Source organism: Emys orbicularis, chromosome 8 (assembly GCF_028017835.1).
Source record: "Emys orbicularis isolate rEmyOrb1 chromosome 8, rEmyOrb1.hap1, whole genome shotgun sequence".
Lineage (NCBI taxonomy): Eukaryota > Metazoa > Chordata > Testudines > Emydidae > Emys > Emys orbicularis.
This window is the reverse complement of record NC_088690.1, coordinates 31,205,972-31,231,272: the sequence shown is the minus strand read 5'-3', so window position 1 is coordinate 31,231,272 and position 25,301 is coordinate 31,205,972. Positions and strand designations below refer to the sequence as shown.

General features: G+C 42.7%; 1 protein-coding gene across 1 annotated transcript in view; it reads right to left on the bottom strand.

Annotated features, from left to right (window-relative positions):
• Positions 1 to 22,121, bottom strand: part of LOC135882439 (calcium-activated chloride channel regulator 1-like) — a 36,519-nt gene extending 14,398 nt beyond the window's left edge. Inside the window, exons 1-9 of the mRNA XM_065409343.1 lie at positions 21,972 to 22,121; positions 20,592 to 20,732; positions 19,973 to 20,123; positions 18,228 to 18,345; positions 15,338 to 15,515; positions 10,031 to 10,258; positions 7,424 to 7,648; positions 6,331 to 6,505; positions 4,459 to 4,565 (exon numbers count right to left, since the gene is read on the bottom strand). Coding sequence (XP_065265415.1) covers positions 4,459 to 4,565; positions 6,331 to 6,505; positions 7,424 to 7,648; positions 10,031 to 10,258; positions 15,338 to 15,515; positions 18,228 to 18,345; positions 19,973 to 20,123; positions 20,592 to 20,732; positions 21,972 to 22,121 — 1,473 coding nt within the window. The remainder of the gene's footprint in view (positions 1 to 4,458; positions 4,566 to 6,330; positions 6,506 to 7,423; positions 7,649 to 10,030; positions 10,259 to 15,337; positions 15,516 to 18,227; positions 18,346 to 19,972; positions 20,124 to 20,591; positions 20,733 to 21,971) is intronic.
• Positions 22,122 to 25,301: the final 3,180 nt, after the last annotated feature.

Sequence of the window (25,301 nt, the reverse complement as noted above, 5' to 3'; positions counted from 1 at the left end):
GAACTAGCCGGAGGGCGAGGTCCACGTGGACTAGCCATTGAAGGAAGTGGAATGATGAAGCCCTGAGCAAGTTTTCTGTAATGCCCATTTGCAGAGTACAATTGCTTAAGAATGTGAAAATATAGTAACCAAGGGTCTCCTTCCTCTCCTATATGTGGTCTATCCACCTAGCTATCAAATTACATCTGTGCAGGAGATTAGTGCTACATTTCCTCTCCAGCTGTCAGCCTGTTTCTAGAAAGACCGCACAATGAGAGAGCTATACAACCACAGGTAGGGACAACAGAAAAGCAATGAGAGACACAGACAGAAATAATAAAACACAGCAAGAAGAGAAACAGGATTCCTTTACCAACATTGGTATTGCACATGTGGGCCACCAGAACTTACAGATAAGCTACCAATATGAGTTTTATAGTGGCCCACTGGACTACCAGACTGCAAGTAGATTTGCTCATTCTGTTTGTGGATTAGAAAAACTACAATTAGAAAAAAGAACAGGAGTACTTGTGGCACCTTAGAGACTAACAAATTTATTTGAGCATAAGCTTTCGTGGGCTGCAATGCATCCGATGAAGTGGGCTGTAGCCCACGAAAGCTTATGCTCAAATAAATTTGTTAGTCTCTAAGGTGCCACAAGTACTCCTGTTCTTTTTGCGGATACAGACTAACACGGCTGGTACTCTGAAACCTACAATTAGAAAAGTACCTTTTAATAAAATAACGTTCTGTTTAGAATAAAAATGGGAAAGTGATACTGAAACGCTATTTCAAAGAGCATCCGATTGGACATTTGGGAATCAGGTGTTTAAGACGGTACTCTAGTGATGAGACTGATATAAGTGCTTAGAAAGTAGGATACATTGTCTTTTAAGAGCAGCTGTTAATAGCCCAGAAAATAAAGAAACATTTTGTTTTCTTTCTCCTGAATAGATGTGATAGTGGAGCTACAAAGACAGGAAACCTAATAATAATGGGGAATTTCAGCTATCCCCATATTGACTGGGAATGTGTCACCTCAGGATGGGATGCAAATATAAAATTTCTAGATATCATTAATGATTTATTTTTGTAGCAGCTAGTCCAGGAACCCACAAAGGGAGATGCATGTTTTTAATTAATCCTAAGTGGTTCATAGGATCTGGTCCAAGAGGTGACTATAGCTGAACCGCCTGGCAATAGCACCAATACTGTAATTAAATTTAACATTCTAGTAGGGGGGGAAATACCAAAGATACCCACCACAGGAGCATTTAATTTCGAAAATGGGAACTAAACAAAAAGGAGGAGGTTAAATGGAAATTAAAAGGAACAGTCCGAGGAGTGAAATGGCTTCAAATTGCATGCAAACTTTTAAAAAACACTAAGATAGAGGCTCAAAAGATATGTATACCTCAAAAAAAAATGCTGTTAGTCTTTGTCTCTCTTGCTAGCTGCTCTTCACATTCTTTTTTGGCGTTCCTAATTATACTTCTGCACTTGATTTGCAAGAGTTTGTTCTGTTCTATTTTCTTCAGTAGGATTTGACTTCCAATTTTTAAAACATGTCTTTTTGTTTCTAACCACATCTGTTTCCTCTGCTGTTTAGTCATGATGGCACTGTTTTGGTCCTCTTCCTGTTTTGTTTGAGTACATCAGAGGCAGGAAGCCTGCCAACCAATCAGTGAGGCCATTGGACGATTAAAGTGCTAAAGGAGCACTCAAGGAAAACAAGACCTTTGTGGAGAAGCTAAATTAATTATTTGCATCAATCTTCACTGCACAGGATGTGAGGGAGGTTCCCACATCTAAGCCATTCCATTTAGGTGACAAATTTGAGGAACTGTCCCCGACTGAGGTGCCAGTGTAGGAGTTTTTGGAACAAATAGATATATTAAAGAATAATAAGTCACCAGGACCAGATGGTATTCACCCAAGAGTTCTTAAGGAACTCAAATATGAAATTGCAGAACTACTAACTGTGGTATGCAACCTATTGCTTAAATCAGCCTCTGTACCATATGACTGGTGGATAGCTAATGCAATGCTGAGTTTTTAAAAAAGCTACAGAGGTGATCCTGGCAATTACAGGGCAGTAAGCCTAACTCCAGTACCAGACAAACTGGTTGAAAATAGTAAACAACAGAATTATCAGACTAATAGATGAATGTGATATGCTGGGCAAGAGACAATATGGCTTCTGTAAAGGGAAATCATGTCTCACCAATCTACTGTATTAGCATTCTTTGAAGGGGTCAACAAATGTGGACAAGAGTGATCTAGTGCCCATGTTGTATGAGGACTTTCAAAAAGCCTTAGACAAGGTCCCTCCCCAAAGGCTCTTAACCAAAGTAAGCTGTCATGGGATAAGCGGGAAAGTCCTCTCCTGGATCAGTAATTGGTTAAAAGACAGGATACAAAGGGTAGGAATAAATAGTGAGTTTTCAGAATGGAGAGAGGTAAATAGCAGGGTTCCCCAGGGATCTGTACTGGACTAGTGCTGTTCAACTTATTCATAAGTGAGCTGGAAAAAGGGGCAAAACAGGGAGGTGGCAAAGTTTGCAGATGATACAAAATATTTGACTGCAAAAGTTATAAAGCTGAGTTACAAAGGGATCTCACAAAATTGAGTGATTGGGCAACAAAATGGCAGATGAAATTCAGTGTTGATAAATGCAAAGTAATGCACATTGGAAAACATAACCCCAATTATATATACAAAATGATGGAGTCTAAATTAGCTGTTACCACTCAAGAAAGAGATCTTGGAATCATTATGAATAGTTCTCTGAAAACATCCACTCAATGTCCAGCAGCAGTCAAAAAAACGAACAGAATGTTAGGAACCACTAGGAAAGGGATAGATAATAAGAAAGTAAATATCATAATGATGCTATATAAATCCATGATATGCCCACACCTTGAATACTGTGTGAAGTTCTGGTAGCCCCATCTCAAAAAAAGAGATATTAGAATTGGAAAAAGTACAGAGAAGGGGAAAAATGATTAAGGGTATGGAACAGCTTCCATATGAGAAGAGAATAAAAAGACTTTGACTGTTCAGTTTAGAAAAGAAATCACTAAGGGGAGATATGATAGAGGTATATAAAATCATGAATGGTGCGGAGAAAGTGAATAAGGAAGTGTTAGTTACCCCTTCACATAAAACAAGAACCAGCAGGTTTAATGCAAACATAAGAAAGTACTGCTTCACATAACATACAGTCAACCTATGGAACTCATTGCCAGGGGATGCTGTGAAGACCAAAATATAACTGGGTTCTAGAAAGAATTACATAAATTCATGGAGGATAGGTCCATCAATGGCTACTCACCAAGACAGTCAGGGATGCAGCCTCAAGCTCTGAGTGTCCCTAAACCTCTGACTGCCAGAAACTGGGACTGGAGGACAGGCGATGGATCAGATGATAAATTGCCCTGTTCTATTAATTCCCTCTGAAGTATCTGGTACGGGCCACTGTCAGAAGACAGGTTACTGGGCTAGATGGACCATTTGTCTGACCCAGTATGGCTATTCTTAAGTTCTTGTCAAGACCAGTATAAAATTGCAGAAAAGCTAAGTAGTCCATGACCAAACCTATATTAGTTGCTATGCGTGTTTCAGATAAAATGCAAAACTGGGTCCATAGCAGAGATTTAACAAAGTGAGGGATGAGTTGTTAAGTTATAGATAGCACAACCCAAGAGCTGTTGTAGAAATAGAAGAAATCATCGCTGAGTTGAAATAGAACATGAGAAGTGTCAAGAAAGCTGGGAATCAAAATGTTATCTATTGTTTAGAAGAGAAGCAGTTGAGATAGTTTCCTCATTATTGATAACGTTAATATAGTAACAAGATCACTTATTTACAGCACTCTAAACAGGAGTGACCACACATACTATGGTATTTCTGCCTACCTCTATCTATATAAGTCCCTTTGTCTTAGCTAATTGTGAGAAATTTTAATTTTCTTTGTTTCATTATTTGTTTCATTTTATTGTTAATAACAGACCACACACACACACAAAAAATCCCACTGCTATTTCCAAATCAGTTTATATTTTAAGATCAGTCACTGACAGTGCAATAGTTAAGATTATAGACCAGATGTAGGCAACCTATGGCACGTCAGCCGAAGGCGGCACGCGAGCTGATTTTCAGTGGCACTCACACTGCCTGGGTCCTGGCCACCGGTCCGGGGGGCTCTGCATTTTAATTTAATTTTAAATGAAGCGTCTTAAACATTTTAAAAACCTTATTTACTTTATATACAACAATAGTTTAGTTATATATTATAGACTTATAGAAAGAGACCTTCTAAAAATATTAAAATGTATTACTGGCACGCGAAACCTTAAATTGGAGTGAATAAATGAAGACTCGGCACACCACTTCTGAAAGGTTGGCGACCCCTGTTATAGACTACTAAAAGTAACTGATTAATAATGTGAAAAACAAACAAAATTTGAAACTCAGACCTGAATAGACTGTCCAAAAATATTTCCACTTCCTGATGAAATTCCACTGAATGCATCAATTAGGCCATTGGAATCAACTGTATCTGTAGCATACAACTTTAAGCCTCCTGAAATGTGATTGTTAAAATAATCAGAATAGTCATTTACTGTAAAACAGTAGGTCTTTGTTATCTGCCTTATGCTAGTTTGGCTGTTGCTATAGAGCACAGTGTTAATCTGGTAAATTAAATGTTGGTCCTTTATTATCCTTTATTCATGGGGCAGCGCAGGGAGGAACCATTGGTGGTGGGGAATCAATTAATACAAACACCCAGAGAGTTGCTGCAGAAAGGAAGTCTGACCTGGGAAATGATCCCATCTGTTCACATTTTAACTCCACCTAACTTGGTCTGACTAAGAATTGTCACCTGTAGCACTTCATCAAGTACAGTGCCCACTCATAGGCTGTTCTTGGTAAGTCTGGACTCTGAGCCACTCTATAAAGTGCAATTCCACTCTGAAAAACACCTCTGTCAAAATGACATGGTGGAATTCCAAGATTATTACTTCTCGGTGACTCAGATCAAATCTTCTTAGTTTACAAATATAAAGTTTGGGCCTCTTTCATATGTGCTGAGCACCCATAATGCCAATGGGAACTTCTGGTGCGCAGTGTCTTCGGAAATCTGGCCATTTATTTCAAACAGTGAGTCCTGCCCGCGTAGGCTACGTCCTCACTACGGGGGGGAGGGTCGACTTAAAATACGCAAATTCAGCTACGCAAATAGTGTAGCTGAATTCGACGTATCCGAGCCGACTTACCCCGCTGTGAGGACGGCGGCAAATCGACCTCCGGGCTCCCCCGTCGACGGCACTTACTCCTACCTGCGCTGGTGGAGTACAAGCGTCGATTCGGGGATCGAATGTTGCGTCCTGACGAGACGTGATAATTCGATCCCCGAGAGATCGATTTCTACCCGCCGATTCAGGCGGGTAGTGAAGACGTAGCCTGAGACTGGGCTCTGAAAGACCAGCTGGGTTCTTTCTGGCTCACACATCAATCACTTAACACTAAAGAGTCTGTGATCAGAACTTAGTGAACTATTCTGTTATAGTACACAAACCAGAACTGAATTCAGGTTGTTCTCTCACAGCCATGTTAGCTGCACAGTGTGAACAAGAGTAAAAAGCAGTACAATCTTATTTAAGTCCCTAAAGCAAGCAGATGTGACTCTGAATTCACAAAAGGAGCATCTCTGTTGACTAAGAAGGTGCAATTTATACATAGTCACTATTCAGAGTAAAGCTACAGTCTAAATCAACACATGGAATTCCCATGGTAGTTGCCCTGTACTGCAGCATCACCCAGCACCCATCTGGCTTTCCTTAAAATGGCTGAAGTTCAAAGTAACAGTGCAGCTCCAACTCAAAGCAGAGCTGACTGAGCCTCCTAGTTGCAAGTATAGAGACTGTGTTTGCTGACCCCTCAGCTAGAGCCCTCCAGCTGTGACTGTTTGTGAGTTGGTCATTATTTAACTACTTAGGACATTAATAGGTTTGCATATCACTGCTATGTAAACATCAGAAATAAAATGTTAATCATTTAAACACCAAGCTTATATTTTTGTTTAGAGGAACATCCTCCAGTAATATAATTATCAAACCTCGCTATTATCAGGATACAGGTTTTTTTAAAGCAAGAACAGATAAAGAGAAACAATTGCTCCCAATATTGTTGTGTTTATTCAGCTGAAAATAAACATTCTGTAAATACGACTGGAATTAGTTGACCTTATTTTCTTTTCATATTACAAGCTGTAAACCACTCTAGTTTTACATTTCATGCTTAAGGTGTGCATGCCAAAAGCAGTATTAGTTTAGAAACTTACTTACCTGTCATGTCTGAAAATTGTTCTAGTTCTGGAGCAGCACTTGGCCCCAAGGCAATGGTGTGAATGATTGATCCACTGTTTTTCACCTCCGTAAGGCAACTGCTCATACCTGAATCCTCTCCATCTGTCAGCAGTACAATTTCAGAACCATCGAGATTAGATTTTTGTTTAATCACCTGAATTGATAAGAAAATTTCAGGTATTAGCAATAGGACTTCATTGTAAATGTTAGCTGCTCTAACACAGGCAGTGTCTACATCAAGAGAAATTCTTAAAGTTCAAGTGTAAGGCAAAATATATTCCTTACAATTGTGAATTTTGCTGGTGTAGGAGGCTGTGTCATGTGGCAACAACTGAATTGAAGGTGTCTGAATTACAATGCCTGTATAGGGATGGTTCAGGGGAGAGGTGTCTAAGGGTAGCACACTCGTTACAGCATTCCAACTAGTAGTAACATGTGTCTGCCGGCCCCCACTCCAGGTCCTGCTGCCAATGACAGCAAATGTACAGGGCATGTGGAATCCTGTCGATACCTATTCAAACTATGGAAAATTATCTTTAATGCAGTTCTGTTCTGGAAAGTAACTTGAGAAATCATGGAGCATGAAGGCGCCATTTTACATAACCCCTTTTCAGAATAAAACCATGCTTAAACCAATGTTAAAATGAATAAAATTTGGATTTTCTATATTTTGATCTTCTGCACAACGCCTTGAGATTCCGGCAAAGCATTTTTGTAAGATTTTTCTTAATTTTTTTGCTAGTATAAACATAGCAGGGCCTTGTTAATTTCTTAGTTCAATAAGAGCAGTTTCAGAGCCTAACTTGATAGAGCTTCCTAAGTCTCTCACTATAAAACACATTTTCCAAACCTTTAATTGTTCTTGTAGCTGTCTTTCTGAACCCCTTCCAGTTCCCCCAACATCCTCTCTGAAATGTGGACACCAGAACCAGAGACAGTATTTCAGTCATAGTCTCAGTACTGCTGTACACAGAGGTGATATCACCTCCTTACTCCTACTCACTATTCTCCTCCTAGTTCCATTTCATTATCACGGCATTCCAGGATACATTCCCCCCAAGTTCTCCTTCACCTCAAATCCTTTGCGTACTCCTGCGCAGATGTTAGTTCCTCCACTAGCTGATGTAGGCAGGTATGTGATAAGATTCTGGCGTACAGTCTCACTGACTATTTGTTGTAGATTAATTTTAATTTGTGCTGTAGAATCGAATGTGACAATTCCAACCCAGGAACCCATTTCGATAATCTGGAGCAGGAATATCTCCGCAGCTTGGTACAGACGATTAATGCGGTTATACTGCAGGTGAAGAAAGGGACATACTTAGAACTATCAAGGCTTTTCAAGAGAGATAGCAAAAAGCAAGAATACAGCAATTACTAATGTTGTTCAGTTTGTACTGATAAATGGGAATGTACCTGCCATAGAGTAGATGAGAGATTTGAAGGGAAAATATGGAAAATTAGACAAATACCCAATATCTGGGTAGCCCAAACTACCTTACATATCATCCCCAGGCATATTCTTTGCAGACCAGTGGAGAGGTGTACTATGTTCTGCTATCATGGAAGGGTATCTGCATATTGAAACATCCAGGAGATATATAAGTGTGTCAACCAAACAGCATTCTAATAATGTGGTGATATTCCTCACAAATAAGGTTTTCTCTTTCAGATAATTTGTTTAGGTAAAATGGCTGTAGCCTCAGAGAACAGTATTCAACCTACCTATGCTTTAGGATAGCCCCTCTATTTCACAGGTTCCTGGCACTTTGAAAATTTGGTAATTACAGTGAAAGAATTTATTTTAAATGTAAATATTTGAACAGATTGCTGAAAACCAGCTGAGAAAGTTTACCCCTCGAAGCTTTCCTTTCTCTATAAAACTAGCTGTCATTATTCTTGATCTAGTTAAGGATTCTCTTCCTCTCCTATATTAAGATTAAGGGATCGGCTGATTTATATCTTTTATCTCTAGAAATCTAGTACTTGTTTGCCTCTCAATAGCTTTGGGTTGAATTTGATGCTAATGACGGTGAAAGCGCTCATAGTAGTAATCTACATAAGCTTTTCCAATCTGAAATCTGTCCAGAAGAAGGAACGCCAGCTGTATCAAAACATTTGGTTGTGAGTTGGGGATAGATAATCATTAGAGAACACTACATTCATTTTCACTTGTGATCTAGAATTTGAAGTATTATCTCTAGAGAGAAAAGGTTGGCACATTTACATCCCGTGCCTGTGTTGATTGTTGAACTTAAGATCTAAAATATTTGTATTTTAAAGAAAGTGATAGTAGAACTCTTATTTATACTATATAATAATATACATGATAGTGTGATATAGCATGAACTGGGGATTCTAATGTTATTCCTTGATGATGGAATTTTGAGTGACTATATTCAATATGACAGAAAAAAGCATTCTTGGAATGTTTTAGAGAGGTTTTAATATTTTTATATTGGGACTACATTATATCCCCCACCTGTAAAGCCAGGTGCCTTTGCTATCATTATTCAACCCATAGAGGGCTCATAGAGACTCCTAAAAATTACATAAGTGTTTTTCCAGACATTAAGATGCCACAATTTTAAAGCGAGATATCTGGGGTCTCTCCAGGGCACAAAAGGATGTTGTGCCTCCCACAGGGAAGCTGAGGATCTTCTCTTCCCAGAGATATACCGGTGGGAAGGTCCTATGTCTAGCCCCGAAGGTCTGTGAGATATCAAACTTGAAAGTTGTAACATATTTGAGAACAGACGTTGTCACTAGCTCCGGATTGAATGTTTGAAACAAATAAATTAGGGATGAGGAAATTCTGTATATTAGGGAAAGAATACAACAGAGGTTCATATAAAAATAGCTCTTGGAAGCTGGGTAGTGGTTTGGAATGTAAGCATAAAACCTGAGGAGATGGATTTATGGGCAGAAGGCAGGTGAAGCTTGAAAAGGTACAGGATAAATTGCAAAAAATGTGGCAAACTTATCACATGACTCACTTCTATGTGATATTTATACATATGAACACACCTTATTCAGGGAGGTTATATTGGATTTACTTTAAGAATGATAAATTTGAGGCCCTAAACGGATTGAGAGTCTCTTTAAAGGTTCCTATCACCTATAGCAGCCTCTGCAAGATGAGAATTGTGCTAAATTTAAATTAAAAAAACCCTCATCCTGGTTAATCCAGCATCACTTTATGACAACCCAAATTCTTGACTCATTAGGATGAATGATTATGAGGAAAAGTATTGCATTTTTATTTTGCTATGCCTAGTGACATATATTTATTTTTAAAATAATTTGAGAGAGTCACATATGAAAAATATCATGAAACTTGCATCTATGATATATTTTCTGTTTTGGGGAAGTACAGTGGTTCTGATATTCTGGATCTGAAACTAAAAAGAGGAGCACAAGTTATATTTTGTAAAGAAAAAAGACCAAGTCTGGCATTTTTAGGAATTTGATGAGTTTCCTTTTAGCAATCCCTAAATAGGTATAATGGGAGAAATAGTGGCCTCAATTTTTTCTTCAATAACAAAGGATGATTATGGAAATATTGACTAAAGAAAATACTGTAATATATATACGCCACATTGTTTTATAACTGCCTGTTTCTAAGCAGTTCTGCTAAAAAAAAAAAAAAAAAAAAAAGAACACGTATGTTTATTCTTACCGAACCCATGCTCCCAGAAACATCAAGTACTAGACAGACTACTCTGTCTTTGGTCTGCAGCAATGAGAAGGAGGTCTCAAATGGAGGACTTGCGCTATTTATTGGAGAGGTGTTACTGAAGTCCGGAGAGTTCATAATTACTTCCCAGGTGCTTTTGTAGTTGCACATTTTGTTCTGCAGATTTGTAGCCTTTTCATTATGAGTACTTTGATCACAGAACTCAACCACCTAAAAAAAGCCAATTGGAAGAGAAGAATGATTACTGAAAAGCAAGTGAACACATGTAGTAGCAAATCCCAGTCTACTATTTTTCCATTGCTCACCACAACCACAAATACAGAAATTCTTTGCCTGCTCTAAAGGCCATAGAGAATAAAATCCTTCTATGTCCTGGACCTTGGAAGAAGTCATCAAAGAAGACTGTTCCCAAAGAATCTGTCTCAGGGGTTACACAGGTATGTCCACACTGCAATCAGCGGTATGACTGGCGCTCAGGCGGGCGTACACGTTCTATCTTTAATCCAGCTAGTGTGTCTATTGATAGCAGTAAAGATGTGGCAGCATGGGCTGTACAAACCCACCCAGAACCCTGGATATATACTCCACATTGCTAGCCTGCACCAGTGCCCATGCCACCATGTCTTCGCTGCTATTTTTGTTGTTCCTGTTTCCTTTGGAAGGGGTAGGACTCAAGTGAGCCTTGGCCAGAGGAAAAAGCAATGCTACTTTGGACCTCGTAGACATAGCAACATATCATCAGAGACCTGTAGCTAGATGAATCATATCCTGAGAGGCCACAAGGGGGCACTACAGAGGCAGCCCATGCAGAACAAACTTGGGGGAGAATGCAGGCACAGACCTAGCACCGGCGCAAGGGAGGAGGTCAGGACATTTTAAAAAAATCAACACACATAAGAAAGAGACTCCCCAGCAGTTTGCACATGGAGCAACTACTGAAATCAATGGTGGAGCAGAACACCCAGCAACACCAGCAGCAACAGTGGCTCCTACAGCAACTGGCCACTCAGCAGCAGCAACTGACTTGAGACTTAGCTGCTCAGCAGCAACAGCGACAAAGGCTGGTGCAACAGGGCGTGACCTGACTGCAGCCTCTCACAGTGGCCAGGCTTCCGCCATGGGTCTGGTGGACACAGACCTGGCCTTGGCCCTGGTACCAGTCAATTCATGAAGATGGGGCCTGAAGATGATTCAGTGACTTTTCTTGAAAATTTTCAATGGGTGGCAGTGACAGCATGGTGGCCGCCGGAGCACTGAGCAGTCTTACCAGTCACCTACTTGATCAGGACAGAACTACAGGCTGCCTATTGTGGGCTAGACCCAGCGATAGCATGAGATTATGCCTCCGATAGCAAGGTTTATGCCTTTGGCAAGGTGGCCATTTTAAACTCATTGGATATCTCTAGGGGCCTGGTCCTGCATGATGGCACAGAAATTACAGGACTTGTGCTGGTGGTGTGGGATGGGTTGGGAGCTCGCAGGGCAGGGGACTGATAACAAGGTCTGGAGGGCCTTGGGTCAGGGGCTGGCGGGAAGCACCCTCCTGCAGTACCTGCTCAAGGAAAAACCTAGACGCGGGCAATAAGGCTGCCCGCACCTCCTGGAGTACACACTGGGAAGTATGAGGGGTGGAGAGCCCTTTGTGCTGGCCAAGCATCAGGGGATCCACCCAATCTCCCCAGTTATAGTCCAAAAGGTCTCCAATTCTGGTCATTCCTGCCAGGAATGATGTACCAAGTGGGACTCCGCCACCTGCAAACCAAATTGGGGATTGTGTAGTAGGGCCTCTGTGAGGAGATCTGCCGGTGGCCGACACAGACCTGGTCACTGAAACCAGCTTTCAGGTCTGGAGGAGACCCTGGTAGAAGTCTTGCGGAAGACCCATCGGAGATAAAAGAGCTGCCAGTCATATTGGAGCCCTCAGATCTGGTAAAGGAAGACGTGCGCCAACGTGCTCCATGCTGAACTACCTGCACCATAAAGGAGTCTCTGCAGGGCCTGGAGGCAGAGGAGATGGACCTGACTGCAAAGGTAGAACGGGCTCTGTCCTTCCGTCTCCAGGGGAAGACTCAACACCCCCCCCCCCCCAGAGACACAGAGCAGTCCTGGCCAAAAGAACTCCAGAGCTAACCTCTGGAGCCAGGCCAGGATATCCCAGGCCGGGCTCAGAGTGTTGTGCCGGTGCCAGAGCCTGGACAGTACCAGCTAGTTGAGCACCAGTGCCCTCCCGCACAGGGAAAGGCACTGGAGCAGTACTGTCCACCTCCTCAGCCGCTCAGCCAGCCTGCCCTTCAAATCTTGCTAGTTCTCCAGAGGAGAGGGATGGGTGGCAGCAAGATAAATGCCCAGATAGAGCAGCAGCCCCACGCTCCACCGAATGACCTGAAGCACGGGTGGCAGGTAACTCGCTACCATCCGTCCCCGACCACCAGGCCAGAGCTCTTGAACCACTTGACTGGAGTGGAGGAGGCCACCGAGTAGATAGCCTGTCAGGCCTCCAACCTGCGACAGGTCACCGAGGACATACCACGCGGAGATGTCATCAGCATACGCTGACAGGACCACCCGCAACTCTGGCTCATGGAGCACCCACCCTGTTAACCTCCTACAGAAGAGACGGAGGAAGGGCTCAATGGCCAGAGTGTACAGCTGGCCTGACAGTGGACATCCTTGACACACCCCTCACCCAAAGCTGACAGGTTCGGTCAGAGTCCAGTTGAGCCTGACCAAGCGCTCCACGGAGGCATATAAGACCTGGAGAAAACCCACAAACTGGGGCCTGAAGCTGAATGCCCGCAGAGTGCCCTGGAGATAACTGTGTTCCACCCTGTCAAATGCATTCTCCTGGTCAAGGGACAGGAGGGCGAATGACAGACTATCCCTACACCCACGCTCGAGGAGGTCCCGGACCAGATAAAGATTGTCGAAGATAGGATGGCCAGGGATGGTGTAGGTCTGATTGGGGTGGACCACATCCGCCAGCACGGACCCGAGCCGCAGCAAGATGGCCTTCGCTGTGACCATCTAGTCCATGCTGAGAGATGGGAGGCCAATTCTGAAGGTCACGGAGGTCCCCCTTCTTTGGTAGCAAGGTGAGTTCAGCTTGCCTGCACAACAGGAGAGTCACCCCACTTCCTAAGGACTGAGCCCAGATGATGGCAAGGTCCAGACTGAGGACATCCCAGAACACGCGGTAGAACTCCACAGTCAGCCCGTCCATACCCAGAGATTTATTAGTGGGCATCTGATGGAGGGCTTCTGAGAACTCAGTCAGAGTGAGAGGCAGCTCCAGCCGGTCCTGGTCACCTGCGCTGACCATCAGGACTCCGTCCCAGAGCACCCTGCAGGCATCGGTGTCGGTTGGACCAGGGAGAAGAGTCTGGAATAGAAGGTCTTGGCTCTCACATGCATCTCCACCGGATCCATGAAGGGGTGCCATCCTCTGCCAAAAGGCAGGTGACATGCTTCTTAGCCCCCTTCTTTTTCTTCAGGGCGTAGAAGAAGTGGGAGCCGCAATCCATCTCCCAAAGGAAATGGATGCGGGATCGAACAAAGGCACCTCGAGCCCAACGGTCTTCGAGGGTTCAGGAGAACCAACAGCTGAGCCACTGCTTTGTACACTTAAACACCAATTAATCCCCCCCCAGGATGGACCTGACAGGGCCTAATTAGTGGATTAGAATGGGCTGGGAGAGGACTAATGAGCAAATTGGCCCATTAACACAGGAGGTAGAAAAAGGCACAGGAAGGCAGTGCAGGGGAGAGTGGAAGACTAGCAGAGCCAAAACCAGGAAGGATCTCTGAGTAGAGAGATCCCTTCCCTCTCCTCTCCTCAGAGAACTGAGGAGAAACTGAAACTGTAAACAATTATGGTGCATGGATCAGTAAGTGGGTGGGAAGAGCAAATGCAAATAAACTGCACTGGGGTGTTTGACAACTTAAGGTCCCTGAGTCTCTGAAGACAGAGAGAAGACAGGAGCAGGACATTGCCCTGTCAGAATGTCAATCTCTTAAAGCCATAGAAAGCTGAGGTGGTGTTAGCAGCAACAAGGGCCAGGTTCAATATCTGAGGTAGGGAGCAGCTGAGGAGTGCATAGTCAGGTTCCAAGGCAGAGTCAGTACAAGGGTGAGAGTCCAAGTCAGAAGGTGAAGTCCCAATCAAGCTGAGATCGGCCAGCTACGGAATCCATGCTGTTCCCTGGACACTTCCTGGAATGCCCCTTAGATTTATATAGGGTGGGGAGCCAATCAGGAGTCATGGGGCTGCTGTCTGTCAAACCCCTCAAGGTGGGACTTCCCATGGTCTGTGTCCGCAGCAGGACATGGGCAGTGGCTGGAAGGATACTACAACCAGTTTGTACCAGGGTTTTCATCTATTGTGCCCGTTCTCAACAATCTGCTCAAGAACAGAAGCCCGAGAAAGATCCGTTGGACAGAAACCTGTGAGAAGGTCTTTCACCCACAAAGGCTCACCTCTGTAGAGACCCCATTTTATACAGCCTGGGACTTCACCAAGAAATTCCTCCTACACACTGATGCTTCTGAAGCTGGATGGGGGCTGTCTTCTCCCAAGTGGTTGATGGTGAGGAACATCCCATTCTGAGTTACAAATTGTTCCCAAGAGAGGCCTACTCCATTATAGAAAAAGAGGACTTAGCTGTGAAATGGGCCATGGAGGCACTCCAATATTACCTTCTTGGCAATTAATTCACCCTGGTCGTGGATCCTGCACCTCTACGATGATTCCATGCCATGAAGGACATCAGCCCCCAACTCATGGTGATACGGCTCTCTCCAGACCTTCTCCTTCTGTGTCTGGCATAGGACTGGGTTGCTCACTAAAATGTAGACTTTTTCTCTGAGTAGAGGGGAGCTGCAGGGCAAAGCAGTGCCCTAAGTAATATCCTTTGTGGGTGGGTGGATGATGAGGCAAATAGGCCTGGCAATGACAAGGTTAATGAAAGCCTGTGGATCCACCTCACTATACTTCAGCAAATGTTGGACATGGGGAGGGAAGGACTGGAAATGTTGCTCGGAAAGTAGAGGGGAAGTTTTTTGGGCAGAGTACTGGGTGGAAAGAGGCTTGGAACTGTGAGCAAAGAAAATACCTCCTGTTGTTTGATTCCTGCTGTCTTCAGAGTAACAGGACTTTGTGTATATTCTTTGTAAACAAACAAGATTGCATCAAAGAAATACTTTACTCCATATCAGGTTCTCCTAATGGAAACAACCTACAAGACCCCGAATATTGGCTATCCAATTGGGACCAAAACCAGTAACAATACTTACAGAAGGGAGGCTTTGCATGTACATTATAGATGCTGGGGAAATTTGTGTTTTATATGGTATAAATTTACATCCAGCTTCATACAGCTTTGTCTGTTGATCATATTTGCATTCTCTTGTCATGCAGCTGTTTCCCATGCAGCTTTGGACTATATATTGACCAGTGACATCAGCCGAACATCTGAAGGAAGGTGAGATAGAAAGAGGCTTAGCTAACAAGCCACATATAATCAACAGAAAATAATCTGTTATTTATTATTTGAATCATGATGGGCCCAAAGCCTCCAAAAATGATTGGCATTAATTAGACACCTTGGGCGGAGGGTGAACCACGGACTTGGGGAGGCTAGCCCTCCGGCTGCCCCATCCCTTCTGCCTGGGGCCCTGCCCCTTCTGTCCACCTTCCTCTGCTGAAGCCCAGAGGCCTCCCCTCACTAGCCCCGGAGCGCCCAGTGGGCGGGCAGCACGCCTCACCCCTCCAGGCCCAGAGCGGCAGGCAGGCGGGCGGGCAGGCAGCTGAGCACAGCCCCCAGCACAGAGGGGGGTGGGTAGCACGCCCCACCCCCACAGAGCACCAGGTAGGTGGGCAGCACAAGCACCGGCTTCAGCCGCCCAGAGTCCCTGGCTGCAGGCCGGCCCCCACTAGCCCCAGCCTTGGTCAAGGGCCCTGGAGCCCTCCCAAGCGTGGGAAGTCCGGAGGCTCCCACCCAAGGTGGAGGCAGAAGCAGCCCCTGCTCGTGTCACAGGCCCCCCATCCAGGGCAGGTGGAGGGCAGGTGGAGGGACCCAGGTTTCCCACAGCTGCCCGCGTAGCTCTCCCCAGAGCCGCATTCTGGCCATTATAAGAGCCTGGTGGGCAGCTGTGGGCAGGTGGAGGGTCCGTGGCTCTTACTGTGGTCTGGCTGCAACTCTGAGGCTCGCCCCGGCCGGAGCTGGGTCGGGGAGAGTCGTGCAAGAAGCTGTAGGGAGCTGGTGCGGAGTCACGGACCCTCCTCCTACCCCGGGCAGCCGGGCAGCAGGCACATGGTTCAGGGGCTGATCTCAGCCCTCCCCACCCCCCGCCCACACCCTGGGCAGATGCAGGGTCTGCCATGGCTCCCCACAACTGCCCGGGCTCCCTGGCTGGACTCCATGCTGGCCTGGCCAGGGGCTGGGGCTTGAGGGGGGAAGAGGAGGGGAAGGGGTGTGGTTTGGCCAGGCCCGTCCACTTTCAAAAAGTGGGAGGGCTATGGCCCCAGGGTCCTCCCTTGTTCCGGCACCACTGGCCCGGGGCCCCAGCCACATGAGAAGGAAGAGTCACAGCAGAGCACAGCCCGGAAGCAGGAGGGGGTTTAGGGGAGGAGTGTGGGTGGGGCCACACAGGCAGTTTGGGTAAGCTTAGCTTCCTGCCTTTGATACCCGCCGCCCATGTTAAACACCATCTCTGCTCCAAAGACTATACAATCAAATTTACAAGTGGTCACAATAATAAAATACTGGTAGTTTTTTTTCCCCAGAGGCATCCTCACGAAATTATTTATAGGTTGTGTGTGAAACACCATCTATGTGAAGAATAACAATGCAAGTGCCTCCGCTAGTCCATCAATATGCCTCAATTCAGACATGAAGGACCCTCTCCTGAGGTGGACTGGTACTACATTCTCCATGCCCATTCAATCATTGTCTCTGGGACAGAGTTCTAGGGCTAGAGCTCACCCAACACTCTGATCACCAAGGTACTAGCTATTCCCCCTGGAGTGGGCTTAACTGGGAGATGGGTGCTCAATGGCTTAATTAGACACAGGGCTGATGTGCTAATGAGAGCAATCAACCCACCACCTGGGAGCAGTTAAGAGGCAGGAAGGAAGTGCAAGAGGGAGGATGCCAGGAGATACAGGAGCTCAGGATGAGGAGATCTTTCCCTCTGCCACCCCAGAGAGTGGGCTATGGGAAGTTTATGTACACTCGTATGTTGCTGCCCAAGGCTGTACTGATGAACTAGTGGAAGGGACCTAATAAATAACACAATGATGCTTATAAACCTGGAAAGTGTCCAGCAGGTTTGCAGTGTTTGAAAGGGCGGAGCAGGGAGCCCTGTCACAGTCTCCTTCAGTGGTGACTGCCAATTAGAGTGCCAATTGCAGTACAGAAGTTTGGTGATGTTGATATTTGTCCATTAGGAATTGTCCAAACAGCAATTATTTCATATTGGTCAACAAGTGACTGGCAGATGGTAATGAATTTTAGGCACTACCAAACGAGTTCCAGTTCAGACCAGTGCCTGAGAGGTGAAAAGTTCTGTATCCCATTTCAAACCCACTGAGATATCCAGTCTCACTCTGTTTTTTGTTTCTCATTGACAGAGTTGTACACTAAAAAACCCCCACTTAAATATGCAGAATCTAGAGAACATTATCATAAGATAGTAATAGCACTAAAACAGGGTAATAATGGGGGGTGTACTTTGACCATGTCTCTTTTAAATATTTAAATAACACTAAACATGAACGAGTAGAAATGTTTTGGAACTTTAAGGATCCCCCACAGAGGAACTTGAGAAAACATTCTTATTTACTACATGCTAATTGCTATTTGATAAAGCCAGGGTAAATCAAAACGTAGAGAACGGGAACTCATATCTGTAAGTGCACCTAAATTAAAAGCTCATTTAGTGGTAAAAATGTAATGCATTACAAAATGATAGTGAAGATTCAATGAGACTTATCTGTGGGCAGCAATATTGTTAGTTAAACATTGTCCTATAGCTTCTTTTTTAATCCTATGAACAATAACTCAACAAGACTCTTTGCATGGGGCTCAAAGTACAGACTGAACACAGATAACCAGTATGTGCCAAATATCACTGAGCTATTTAAAATTTCATCAGCTGAAGACAAAATATAAAACATTGGTACCTAGTTGCTTCAACTCTTGCATATCCAGAGTTTACAGACACATAGAAAGGTGCATCATTATTGTATTCATCAAATACTCCCCAACGAAGATGGGCCCATTCATGGACAAAGACTTTAGCTGTGGAAGAGCAGGAGCATATGTGAATTCTAAATACAACACTTTAAAGTTTACTTTATATTTCCGTAGATCATTTAAACAAATTTAGGCCCAATCCTACAATCGCCTCTGCTTGGACATACCCCTGTGCCCACACAGGACTCACTGTGGGATCCAGCTTGAAACCCAAATAGATCACTGTGTTCGGATTAACCCTCCCAGAATATTAACAGACCTAAAGTAAAGATCTGTTTCCATACAGTAGCTTCTAACTATTCCAGGTATTAAGCAAGGTTTCTCATGTTACCCATGTCTTTTTAAATCATAATTCTTGGCTCTTATATAACACAAAGGAAAAGGTGTATATTAGAAAACCATAGAGAAGTTAGTTTAACTTCAGTCCAGGGTAAAACTAAGGATTACGTAGATAGTTGAAGGCGGATAAAGTGTAAAAGGTTAGACAACGAGAATACTTTTGCAGAAAACCAAACTATCTCACCAAGACAATCTAACCCCTTTCTTGCAGGTGTTGGTAAAGCCATTGACATGGAGAATGTATATAATGTTGTCTAACTAAAGCTTTCAACTAAAGATGGGCCAAGGAAGCAGAGCTCAACTCAGATTAAGTTTAAGACAGAATTCAAGGTTTGAGTTCAATGCTTCACCCGGCTAGAATTTGGGTTTGTATTTGATTAACTAGAATCCAACGAATTATTCTAAGGAGATTTTTGTCCCAGACTGCCAGAAATCTGATGAGAAAGACCATTCTTGTGAGATTTCCACCATTTTATTCCAACAAACCTCTACATTTTTGATCCAAGCTAATGCAGGTTTGTCTTGGATTTGAATCCAAATAACCTTGCACATTTACCAGGGTTCAGATTTGAGGGACGGTTTTGACCTAGCTCTGTTTTAAAAGAAACACATAAATGATTGATTCTAACTTGTGTATGGACAGTATATTGGTTAAATGGGCATAGGAGAAATTCATTGTTAATGACAGCAGGTTACACTGCACAAAACTGAGAGGTCTCTATTGGGGCTTTTTTATTTGCTTATTAATGGCCTCGCATAGGCAATGCCTATGCAGTCAAAAAACATGCTGATGAAATCAAAATGGGAATATTGTTAATGCCTTGTGAATGTACACTTACAAGAAGGGTAGTTGGGCAAATGTGACTTTCAGAAGTTCCAATAAAAACCTTCACGTCCTCAGAGGAGGATCCGCTCATGAGAGTTTGGTCTATTCTAGAATCCTCTGGGACTGGTTTTACCTGCATGCTCACCAGGTTACACCCGCCTCAAATCTCAGATTAGTTTACTGCACTGTAATGTTAGGATATAGATTATTTCCAAGTCAAAGCAATGATTTATGAGGAAAAACAACCCTTATTTACTGTAAAATTATTAGCCAGTATTTTCAGAAGACTGGTCATTTTAGGTGCCCCCGTTTCTGAGTGTTCAACTTAAGACTCATCCAGGGAGCCTGATGTTTAACAGTGTGTGAAAAAACAGGCTCTTTTAAAGTTTCGCAAGTTGGGCAACCAAAACTGAGGCATCTCAAATCACTAGTCACTTTGGAAAATCTCGGCCATTGCATATTTATAACAACAAAAGCAGAAAATTAAGGTCGAATAGATGGTGCTACCTCGTGATCCATAGATGTTATACAAATTGTCATTTAACACGAAGTCGGGAGTGAAATGAATGTATCGTCCCTTTTCCCCACATCCTCCATATTGCAGCGTGTAGGGATCGTCTCCGTACTTCAAGAAAGGATTAGCCACGATAACATCTGCCTGAAAATAAAATAGCCCTTGTTTAAAGAGCATCAGGAAATGGAGGGTGACAGATGGTTCTGTTGAATGGGCTCATCCTGCAGCTTTTATTCACAGAACACTCCCATTGATTGTTTCCCTGGGTAAGGACTGCAGGACTGGGCACTAGAGGGCAATACAAATTCTAAAAATAGCAATTTATATTCCCTCGTTATTGGAAAAACGTAGGGCTTGTCTACACGGTGGGGTAACATGCATTACAGGGGTTGGGCTGATTTCTAAACTGCAGCACTACGTTAAAGTGCCTTAGGGAACATTTAGTGCACACCAGCAGGGTCTACAAGGATCAATTACTGAGCAACACGTTAGTGTGTTTTAGAAATCATACCTCCATAGTGTGCATTACTCCACCTTGTAGACAAGACCCTATGTCGTAAGCGTATGAACACAACAAATACTTTTGATTTGTAAGGGTGCTCTAAGTCTTACCTTATCATATGACTCTGTTTTTACACTTAAATACTCAGGTTTTGGCAGCCAATGCAGAGGAATTATAATTTTTACAGCCTTGAAAAAAAATCTCTGTTTTGTAGCATTGAACAAGTAAGCAGAGGCCTCTTTAACCATATCCTGGTAGGGAAAGAAAAGAAAAGAGTTACGAATTAAAAATTGAACGGTAGAGGCAATGAGTAGTTTAGCCTTGCCGGGAAACAAGGGTACATAAAGTAACACTAAGTATGTGAAGGCATAGAAAGAAACCAACCTTGACCAAGGGATGGGTTGGGACAGATTATTTCCCTCATGGAGCAAGGACAGACAAAATTGTAACTCTGACAGACTCTGGATTGCTCCTAGGACAGTACAAATATACACCGCCCATTGCTCAGGGCTTATGATAAAAACCACAATCTATCCCTTAAAATAAAACCTGAAAGAGATCCTTCCAAACATGAAATATCCTCAAAAAAGTTACATGGGCTTGAGGTGAAGGATGGTTCTGTCCTAGACCAGTCCTTTTAATTAATCTGTAAAGTTTACTGCGGTGCTTGATGAATCAAATACAATTATAAATAGTAAGTAATAACCTGTGGTTTCCTTTTTCTTCTCCCTGTGATTCCTCATTTTTCTGCTCCACCTCTATTAGGTTCTACTTTCTTCCTGCCTCTACAGTGGGCATTACTTTGTCACTATTTTCCTGTTCCCCTCCTCCTTGCTCCTTCCCCACCTCTCCTGAGTAGTTTGGGGGTCACTAGTTAATGGCTATGCCCACCTCCGTTTATTGTTCTCTTTACAGCAAGTGAATGCTCAATGACTAGATCATGTGAACATGGAGCAAAGATCTACACTGTGACACTGAGAACTTAAAGAATAACTAAAAACAGAAATATCAATATATATCTATATATCTATATATATATACTCACACCAAGGGTTTTTAAGAATATCTGCAAGGACTGGGGGAAAGGAGGGATAAAAGCAAATGGCAAACATTGTAAAGGAGGTGCAGTAATTGGCAATTAAATATCCATGTTCTGGAGATTCTCTAGTCTAAGGTACTCATGTTTTGGAAAGAAGTAATTAGAAGGAGGTGATACATAGAATCAGCTTGACCCTGAGCCAGAATATTCCTTCAAGAGATGAGTACACTAATTTCATTAACAGCAGCACTTGAATAAAAATTCAAGCTAAGAACCAATTTAGTAACCATAGAATTGATCTAGCTCCCACAAAAATGAAAAATAAATTTAAAAAAAACCCTTGACATTAATGGGAGCTGGAACTGGTCTTTTAAGATTACTGCTAATCTAGAGGTAGAAATAACCTGAAAGTCTGAATATCATTGAATGACAAATATACAAATGTTCTTACCTGTATGTTTCTAATGATATTGTGATCTTCTGGTAACTCAGGGTTAATTGCAATAACAATATCCTCATAGCCACCATTTTTCAGCTGTACCATAGAACCTCTCACCACAGGTACTAGAAATAAAAGAACCAAGCTCTTGAACACCCTCATTGTCCCGTTCCCCACAATTTTCTGTTATAAAAATGATGGCACAGCAGCGCTATTTATACAATTGCTTATTTACACAGAAGAGTTTGTATATTTTATGGCAAGTACCAGTATATACAGATGTGCTGTGTAATCAAGGTTGCATAACTGCATCCAATCTGATGGTGTCAGGTTATATATTAATACACTAGGGAAATTCCTAAAGACTGTAATAATCTAAATCTGAACTATTTCCTCCTCCATTTCATGCATCCTGAAGTGACCAATGTCGTGTTGTCATGAATATATTATAAATAATTTATAAGGAATTTAAATTTTACAGTATCACAAATCAACTTGCAAACACGGCAGTTCTGAACTTCTATGAGAAAACTCTGATCAGTACAACAGCTATGTACTTAGGCCCTCTCAGAGATCCAGAGAGGCCAGGGCCACTTCCAACTTTTGAGGACCCTAGCCACAATAAAAATAAAAAATGAGGACACATGAAAACAAAATAAGGCAACAAAAAACCGAGTGAGACAATTTGAATTTTTTTTATTTAACAAATGCTTTTCTAGCCTTTTTCTGTGCAAATGCACTAATTATTGAAGAAAAATCTCGCTTTCATGCAATGTTACAGTTGATATTAAGCATGGCGAGCCCATTCAAACACTCTTGTCCCATAGTTGAACGTATCAGAGGGGTAGCCGTGTTGGTCTGTATCCACAAAAACAATGAGGTGTCCAGTGGCACCTTAAAGACTAACAGATTTATTTGGGCATAAGCTTTCGTGGGTAAAAAACCCACTTCTTGCATCTGAAGAAGTCGTTTTTTTACCCACGAAAGCTTATGCCCAAATAAATCTGTTAGTCTTTATGGTGCCACCAGACTCATTGTTTTTATAGTTGAACTGTGATAGCTCTTTACCTGCTTCAACACGTTGAGGGTGCGTTCATCTGAAGCCACTGATGCAGGCAAACTGACAAAAATGCGCAATGCAATTGTGATATTAGGAAACACCCCAGAGAGTCCAAGTTCGAGTATTTCTTGAAGCTATTCCTTTGGCTTGCAATCCAATTTAAAGTTTGTGGAATATATCCGTTTGAGGAAGATGACCTTGTCACTGAGATCTTTTGACATTTCTTTGTTGTACTGTTGCTGAAATTTTTCAGCTGCAGAAAGTAGATCTTCATTATTCAGCCAAAGAAATCCAAAAAGGGTACAGATTAGTCGCAGTGACTCAAATTGACGTGTAAGACCTGATTGAATACACTCAATGATGACAAGGAAGACATTGACCCTATAATGCTGCTCGGCATTGGATTCAGTAGGTAAATTGCGATTGATGGAGAACTCAGATGAAATGCCAATATTCTGTGCTACTAATTTGGCATCCCATTGTTCACGAATCTGTTGAATGTCATTGATAAGACTTTCTATGTTATCCCTCTCCACATCAAGTGTAGCATTGCGTGCTTCAACTACCAGATAAATTTGGTGGATCATTGTAAGTAGCTTCATCCACAAAGATAACATCAGAATGCATTCAAATTTGGACACGTGCTTCTGAATAGACTGAAGTTCAGTTTGAGCCTGTGCAGTGAGATTGAGAGATTCAAGCTCATTTAAAGCCATTCTCACTGAATTTAAATGCTGCGCAACTGGTTGAACACCATCAATTCATGCAGACCATCTAGTTTTGGACATCCCATACAGTGAAACAGGAAGATATTGCTTCAGAATTTCCCACCTTTGTGGACTGCTACTGAAGAGACTGTACATTTGCTGAACAGTTCCAAAGTAAGTAATTGCTTCCTTGCATGATTCAGCACGGTCAACATCTACAAGGTTTAGTGTGTGGTTTCCACAGCTGGAGAAAATACAGTTTGAATTATGCTCAAGCAGAACTGCCTGTACACCTATGTACTTTCCAGCCATATTAGATCCATTGTCATAGGCTTGACCAATGCAGACTTGAAAATCTAACTTAAAACCTTCTAGAATTGCTAGTACTCTAGCAGCAATTTCTTTTCTAGTTTTTCTTGTGAAATTATCAAACAAAATAAACCTTTCTTCAATTGAAAATTTTGAGCTGTCTACAATCTTAACATATCGAATATGCATAGTAGCCTGTTCCTTGTGAGAACAATCTGGAGTGGCATCAACAATGATTGAAAAATACTTGGCATTTCGAACCTCATTAAGAATTGTTGTTTGTACGTATAACCCACATAGCTCAATAAACTCGTTTTGTATGCGTGTGGAGAGACAATGGACTTGCATGTGCTTTTGACTCTCTTGCGATTCTCAAACACATTTAACATGCTCTGATAAAATGTGGGTCATATTTACTGAGGAGCTCAAGTATGCCTAGAAAGTTTCCATGTGCACGATCACCAATACGTTGACTGGAACCAAAGAAAGCCAATCCCTGCTCAGAAAGAAAAAGGATGACATTCAGGATGCACTCAAGAAGTTTTTTCCAGTTGTTAGTTTCTGTAGAGAGTTCAGTCAAGAAGAGTAAATTCTCAACTGAACTTTCAGCTGATGCTGCCCTACTGGCTGATTTCCATGCAACATAGTTTTCTTTGTGTGACGTTGAACTCTCATGTGATGGTATTTGGTCTTTCAACTTCCTCCAACCTCTGTTGATGCTCCATCCTGATTGATTAGAGAGAACTGATGCATTTGCAGCACTTTTGTTCAAAATGAAGCAGGGTGCACAGTATGGAGATTGTTTTTCCATACTCCAGCATAACCAGTCTCTTGTGCAGGTCTCACCATTTGGAAGAGTTTTTGTCAGCAGATGAGTAGGGAAAGCATGATTATCAGCATCTCATGGAATGTTACTTGGAATTTCAAAAAAAACTAATTTGAAGAAAAGATTGCATTTGGGCAGCACTGCTCTTGTCAATAATTCCACTGTCAGTCACAGTCAAACCTGTTGTACTCATGAATTGCTCTTGCTGTGTAAGATCTACATCTTCCTGTTGCTGTTGAGTTTCTTGATCGTACACAGGATCTTCTGCTGCATCTGTTACTGTTGGCACATCTCCTTCTTGACTACTGTCCTCATGTTCAGGTATTGGCATTGCAATATCACCTGTTGCAGTTGCGGAGTTTTCATTATCTGTAGCATTGTTTGTTGGGTAAGGTGTGTTTTCCAGTGGTTTGAGAAATTAAGTTATTGGCTTTGAGCTC